This window comes from Lagopus muta, chromosome 6 (assembly GCF_023343835.1).
Source record: "Lagopus muta isolate bLagMut1 chromosome 6, bLagMut1 primary, whole genome shotgun sequence".
Lineage (NCBI taxonomy): Eukaryota > Metazoa > Chordata > Aves > Galliformes > Phasianidae > Lagopus > Lagopus muta.
Window position 1 is genome coordinate 54,269,114 of NC_064438.1, and position 6,969 is coordinate 54,276,082.

Here is a 6,969-nt window from a genome sequence, read left to right on the forward strand (position 1 = left end):
CAGGAGAGCCGCGCAGATGCCCGCGGGGTGCGGGGCGCGCCGTGCCCGGAGCTCCCCCCGCAGCCGCAGCCGCAGCCGCACCCGCGCAGCCGCGCCGAGGCCGGGGCCGCGCCGCCAGGCCCCGCCCGCCCGTGCCGAGGCTCTGCCCGCCGGGCCGGGCTGGGCTGGGCTGGGCCGGGCCGGGTCGGGGCCCTCCGCGACGGGGGCCGAGCCGCGGGCGCCCAATCAGCGCGGCGCGGGGGCTCGGGCGCTTTAAGCGCGGCGGCGGCGGCGGAGCGGGGGCAAAGTTCCCCCCGGCGCTCCGCCGAGCATCCCCCGCTCCGCCGCCGCGGCCGCCTCCGCGCCTCCCCGCTCTGGGGACGGGACCGGGCCCGGGGCTCTCCCCGCCCCTCCGCCGCCTCCCGGTGCCGCACGCAGCCCCGAGCCGCCCCTCGGCGCCCGGCCCCGGCCATGTCGATGCTGCCGTCGTTCGGCTTCACGCAGGAGCAGGTCGCCTGCGTGTGCGAGGTGCTGCAGCAGGGGGGGAACCTGGAGCGCCTGGGCCGCTTCCTCTGGTCGCTGCCGGCCTGCGACCACCTGCACAAGAACGAGAGCGTCCTCAAGGCCAAAGCGGTGGTGGCCTTCCACCGGGGCAACTTCCGCGAGCTCTACAAGATCCTGGAGAGCCACCAGTTCTCGCCCCACAACCACCCCAAGCTGCAGCAGCTCTGGCTCAAGGCGCACTACGTGGAAGCCGAGAAGCTGCGCGGGCGGCCGCTGGGAGCCGTGGGCAAATACCGGGTGCGCCGAAAGTTCCCCCTGCCCCGCACCATCTGGGACGGCGAGGAGACGAGCTACTGCTTCAAGGAGAAGTCGCGGGGGGTGCTGCGGGAGTGGTACGCGCACAACCCCTACCCCTCTCCCCGCGAGAAGCGGGAGCTGGCCGAGGCCACCGGGCTCACCACCACGCAGGTCAGCAACTGGTTCAAGAACCGGCGGCAGCGGGACCGGGCGGCGGAGGCCAAGGAGAGGTACGTGCCTTCCCCTCCCGCTTTCGTCCCTTTTTTTCTCCCGGCCCCGCGCGGACAGCCGTCCCGATCCCCCCGACGCCCCGTTCCGCGTTGTGCTCTCCGCCGGACGCGCGGCACCGGAGCCGCCGCCGCCGGACGGTCCAGACCCGGTCCCACCTGCCCGTGGGCACCGATCCCCCCCTTCCATCCCCTCCTCTCCGGCGGCTCTCCCGGGCCGCCCCCGCCTTTGTTCGGTGCCTTCCGGGCCGCGAGCGCCGCGGCCCAGCTGCCGGCCCCGGGGGGATCTCCGGCGGTTCCGCGCGGTGTGGGCTCGCGGCGGCTGTTTCTTGCGGCCCGGCCCGCATCTCCTCTCGCTTCCGCGTCCGCCCGCGGCCCCGCGGGGCGAGAATCCTTCCCGGCCCCGCCGAGCACCGAGCGCCGTTCCCGGGCCCGCGGGGCCGCGCTGGGATTTGCAATGAAAAAGACGGACGAAAAGGAACGGCGGAGTCCCCTCGTCCTTCCTCACCTCGGTTCCCGGCAGCTCCGGGACGCGCGATGTGCAGCAGCTGTCTAAATAGGGGCCGAGCCCGGCAGCTGCGGGACGATCCGTTAGGAACATACTGGGCGCTTTCTTCCTTTTCTTTTTCTTTTTCTTTTTTTTTTTTTTTTTTCCCTTCCTTCCCCCATCCCGGAGGCCCCCGCCCTGACCGCCCGCTGTGCTTCTGCCTTCGCAGGGAGAACACGGAGAACAACAACGCGGCCACCAACAAACCCAACCAGCTCTCCCCTCTGGACGGGAGCAAACCCCTCATGTCCAGCTCCGAGGAAGAATTTTCACCGCCGCAGAGCCCGGATCAGAACTCGGTCCTCCTGTTGCAGGGGAACCTCGCTCACGGCAGGAGCTCCGCGTACCCGCTGAGCTCCCTGCCCGCCCCCCCGGGCACGCACAGCCTCCCGGGCCATCAGCTCCAGGACTCGCTGCTGGGGCCGCTCACCTCCAGCCTGGTGGACCTGGGCTCCTAAAGGGCTCCACTCTCAAACACGGACTCTCGGTTGTACATAGCGGACGGTGATCCTGAACGTGACTTCGGCTCTTCTCCACGGTCTCAGCTCCAGGTCCGGTCCCCCCCCCCCCCGCCCCCCAACTCCCTTCCCTACTGTCGTTATTTTTATTATTATTATTATTATTATTATTATTGTTATTTTTTTCCACGTAGCCAAACGCAGAGAGCGGCAGAAAGCCCTCAGCCTTTCGAGTTCAAGTGAGCGGGAATTACAACAACAGAAAGAGAAATGAAAGGGGAGAGGGGAGGGAAAAAAATCCAACCCCGAACCTCGGATCCCCATTGCGCCCCATAAATCCCAACTGATGCGGCCCAGAGGCAGAGGGAGCACAGGGCCCTTTGTGGCAGCAGGAGGAGGGAGGGGAACTTTTCGTTTACATTTCTTTTTTTTTTTTCATATTTAGCTTCACCGGAAGGATTTCGATGTAGTTTAAAATTAAAAAAGAAATATATATATATATATTATATTATATATATATATATATAATTAGGAAGCGGCAGTATGAGGGTTTTACCAAGTGCCTATGTCTTAACGCGGCGGTGCTGCTCCCCTGCCGGGACACGCAGCGATTCGGCTTCACATTAGGACAAGAACAACAGCGAAAATAAATGCGGACGGCCCTTTCCTTCTGCACGAGCGTCTCTCTCTGTCTGCCTCTTCCCCCCCCCCCCCCCCCCAACCCCCAGCTCTGCCTCTCAGTAAGCCCGCAGCTGTCTGCCTCGAGTCTGTGTTACCGACCTCGCGTGTGCTTTCAGGTTTCTTTTCTATTGTACTCAAACAGCCGAAATTAAACACCGCTGATGGCAGAACCCCGACGCTGCGCTCTTCTCTGTGGAGCTCCTCAGCCCCCCCCCTCCTCCCCTTGCCAGCCCCCTCCCCCCCGCCTTCTCACGACGTGGGAGCCGCTCTCCTTCCAAAGCTGCCCCTTTGCTGTGCCACCACCGAGGGATGGAGCCGAGGTCGGGGTTCGGGGGCTGCACACCGGGACCGCCCCCGGCCGCACGGTGCGGATGGTGTCGCTTTCCGCACACCCCCGCGTCCGCGTTTTGCACCATCGAGCGGGTGTTTGTTTAAAGCTCCACCGTGTTTGTACTCGGGGTCTCGGGCCGTGGAGAAATGTCACCCTCTGCAGGAGGGTCTCTCCCGGCCGCCTTCTTCCCGAGCGGGTCCCGCTGCGCTCCTCGGCTGCCCCCGGCTTCCCCCGCCCGACTCCGGCCGCGAGGTCACAGCACCGGGGCGCTTTTCATCCTCCCCGGCTGTGGCGGCGGCCGCCCCGTCGGGGCACGCGGCGCCGGTCCCGACGGGTTCCGCGAGGCCCTTCGCTCGCTTCAGGAACGGGCCGGCTCCGCGAAGCGGGGAGGGTACGGCCGCCCCGAGGGGACGGGATGGGGAGGGCAGCGCGGCCGGTGGACCCGCATTGCCCGTCGCAGGGCATCGATCGGGCCCCGTCACGAAGCTCGCTGGAGTGGAAGGATAAACACTGCGCGGGGCTCCAGCCCTGCGCGGCGCAAATCAAAGCGGGCATCGCGGGCCGGGGACTATTTTCAAAGCAAACGGCGCAGAGGCGCTTCCTGCGCGCAGGCGGCCTTAAGGCTCCGCTTCCGGGGGGGGCAACCGGGGGGGTCCTGCTCTCCCAGCTCCCCCACCTTCGCACAGAGCCGCTGCCAGGCCTGTCGGCTGCAGAGCGGGACGGCGCAAACAGCACGCAGATGACGCGCAGCGCCGCGCGCACCGCCCTTCTGTCCGCAGAGCCCTGCGTACGGCCCGGCTCTGCATTCTCTACCGGGGAGAGCTTGCAGGTAGGTGGGGAAGGCCGAAGGGAAAGCCCTGGAAGTAAATGCTGGACGTAAGAAGAGACGGGGCCGCGCAGGTGGGAGCGGAGCCCGGCGCACTTCGGTCGGCTCCCTCCGGGCGCGCTTGACCTCGCAGTAAGCTTGTCACAGCACAGCCAGCCCGAGGAGCAGCCCGGGCCCGCCCTCACCTCACTTTGCTCTGCTTTCATCGGCAGGAAGGGGTTAATCCACCCTCGCCCCCCCCCCCCCCCCCCCCCCTCCCCTTCACCTCCCAGGACAGATTTCACACTGTGTCCAGGTCAGCCAAAAAGGGGAGGAAATGGGGAACAGCAGAATGATTAATTCTACCTGCTTTTCCCATGAGTGATCACCTGCTTTTGGGGTCATGAATAGCAGGTAGCTCTCCCCGTCTCCAGCTCTGAGAGGCTCATTTGTTTGGTGACAGCTGAGTGACAAGACCTGAAACCTGAGCCCTCAACTTTGCCTGATGTGTGGATAAAACCCTGGATGTTCCCTCAAACATTTCAGGAAATGAAAGTTGTAACGCGATCCCTTGCGCGCCCACATCTCCCCCAGCAACACACAAAAGCTCAAAGGAACCTTCTCGGATTAAATTCAGCCTGGAGAGGATGGAAGGAAAATGGAGAGCAGGCTGAGAGGGCTGGGGCTGGCAGGCATTTCTGCAGCCCTTATTGGAAATGTCTGTCCAAAGCAGGGATTTGGAAAGGTCACCTCTACCATAAGTGCCTTTCGCCCCGCAGAGCCACACGGGGAGCCCGCTTCTCCCCAGCCCACCTCTGCCTGCAGAGCACTGGGGGTTATGCTGAGATTCCCTGGGCAGGAAATTCGGTGTGTAAAAACCAGTGCCAAGCAGGGAAGCCACCCCCCTCCTCACTCCTCATTTCATTTCCCGGGTCACGTTTAGAGAGTATCGTCCTGTGGCCGCGTTTGCAAACCGCATGCCTGCTCTGCCCCTACCCTGCCATGAGCTCTCCATTCTCGTTCCCAAAACAGGGCAGGTACAGCCCCGCTCTCAGTCCTACCACCCTGGTCACGCAGTGAATGGCAGATGCTCGCTCAGCCAATGCATTTAAATCCACCAATTTTAGGACTGAGCACCGACATTCGCAGCTGTGTGGCAGCGATGGTGCAGGTGGGGACCTCTGTGCTCCGTGTCCGTGCAGCCCAGGCACCAAGCTGCCAGCACCTCACCGATGAGCGCTGGAGCTGGGATGGTGCAGGGAGAGGAATTGGGATGGGGCATCCATCCATATTGCAGGCAGTTCTGCGGTGCTGGCTGTCACGAGGCAGGCAGTCTCACCCAGCCATAGACAAAGCCCCATTCAGCAGCTGTTTGACTATTACTGAGGTGCTGAACACTCCACAGAGCTGCAAAGAAAACTTAGCACGTGCACCGCGATAACACTTCACCTTTGCCCTCTTCCCTTGCTGACGCTTTCCTGCAGCAGACAGGGAGAAGTGCAGGAGTGCTGTATGGGAACAGGTGGGAGCCCTCACTGAGTGCTCCTCTGTCAGGAGCTGTGCACAAAGGATGAGCTGTGGCTGCTGTGCTGGGTCTGTACGGTGCCTCCGGGGAGCCCAGGGCAGCCTCTGGCATTTGCTCCCAGCTCCTTACGTGGGGGCTGAACGCTCTCCAAAGCATATAATCCCAATCCTAATAATGAGGTTAAAGAGATGGATTTAGTTCAATTACAGTTTCCTGTGTTCGCTGGTCCTCAGCTTCCTGAAAGTGTCTCTGTGGGCAGAGGGGCTCCTTTCTCTACCTGCAGGAGCTCTTTGCCTCCAACAGCTGGGCGCAAGCCGCGTTTTCACGGCTTTAAACTGAAAGAGGGGAGATTTAGGAGGAAATTCCTTACTCAGGGGGCGGTGAGGCCCTGGCACTGCTGCCCAGAGCTGTGGGTGCCCCATCCCTGGAGGTGCCGAGGCCACGGATGGGGCCCTGGGCAGCCTGAGCTGCAGGGAGGGGAGGGACAGCCAACCAAGGTCCCTTCCAACCCAACCATGTTGGGATTCCATGGTTCTGTGGTCTTGAAGGTCCCTTCCAAACCAATGTAATTGCATTCTGTGATTATATGCTTCCATGATCCTCTGCCTTTGTACAGTGCTACCTGCTCAGGCTGAAGGCTGTGAGCTGGGATAGGAACTGTGCCTTCAGCCTTGTAACAAGGCACCACGGCTTATCATTATGTAACTCAATATTACTAATCACACAACACAAAAAACAATGGAATAAAACACAATGCCCAACGAGGCCTGTGGCTAACACTCCCTGAAGAAATAGTCTGTTTTCTAGAACCAAACAAACAAACAAAAAAATCAACAACCAAGGAAATCAGAAACAATTGAAAATGAAATCACATCTGCAAACCATCAGCGCTCTCCTCCTGAGCCCTGGGGATGCAGCCCCACTGCTGGGTGCAGGACCCACAGAAGGGCAAAGCTTCAGCATTTGTTCAGTGGAAGGAGGGGTCACATCACACTGGAACAAATCAGAGATTTATGGAGGGAATGAAGATCTTCCTATTCCTGATTGACCAGGCTGCTTTAAAGCAGGAGGAAAAGAGGCAAAATGAGCAGCAGCACCTGAAAGGTGTGGGTAGGATGGAGCTGTAACTCACTATCTGGGGAGCTCAGTGTGTGCAGTGTGGCCCCTGCACTGTGATATAATGCCATAAAAGCCACAAGCAGGGCAGGAGCTGCAGAGGAGGTCAACCCAAAACCCATAAAGGGGAAAACGAATGCAGCACATGGAGCCATCCTGGTGCACACAGGGGCAATCTGTACTTACACAGCCCCACCTGAACTGGGTATCTGTGCCTCCAATCTGCATGGTACGATTGTTCTCCCCTGGAAATCCCAACCGCAGGGACTGCTGGCAGCTCAGCTGGAGCCAGAGTGTCCACCTGAGCACTGGGGTGCTTTCATGTGGCAAAGAAACCACAGGGCCATTTTCTTGAAATAACAAGAGAAAAACAGAGAAGCTGCTGGGGGAGAAGGAGCAAACGGTGCTGTCATTGTGGGTGCAGGCCGCTGGCCTCATGCCAGCCACCAGAGCAGGGGTGAGATGTGCCAGTGGGGTGACAGCTGCCACCAGCCATGGG

General features: G+C 61.4%; 1 protein-coding gene across 2 annotated transcripts; it reads left to right on the forward strand.

Moving 5' to 3' along the window:
* The first annotated feature begins 280 nt into the window (after positions 1-280).
* On the forward strand, positions 281-2,294 carry SIX1 (SIX homeobox 1). 2 transcript variants are annotated; one of them, XR_007377686.1, is made up of 3 exons: positions 281-1,010; positions 1,724-2,105; positions 2,207-2,294. XR_007377686.1 is itself a non-coding variant. In XM_048948330.1 (2 exons), exons 1-2 carry the CDS (start codon positions 451-453, stop codon positions 2,010-2,012), a joined length of 849 nt encoding a protein of 282 aa, XP_048804287.1. In that variant the 5' UTR covers positions 281-450; the 3' UTR covers positions 2,013-2,294. The 2 variants fall into 2 exon arrangements, 1 of the variants encoding a protein (XP_048804287.1); XM_048948330.1 differs by having other exon boundaries at positions 1,724-2,294.
* Positions 2,295-6,969: the final 4,675 nt, after the last annotated feature.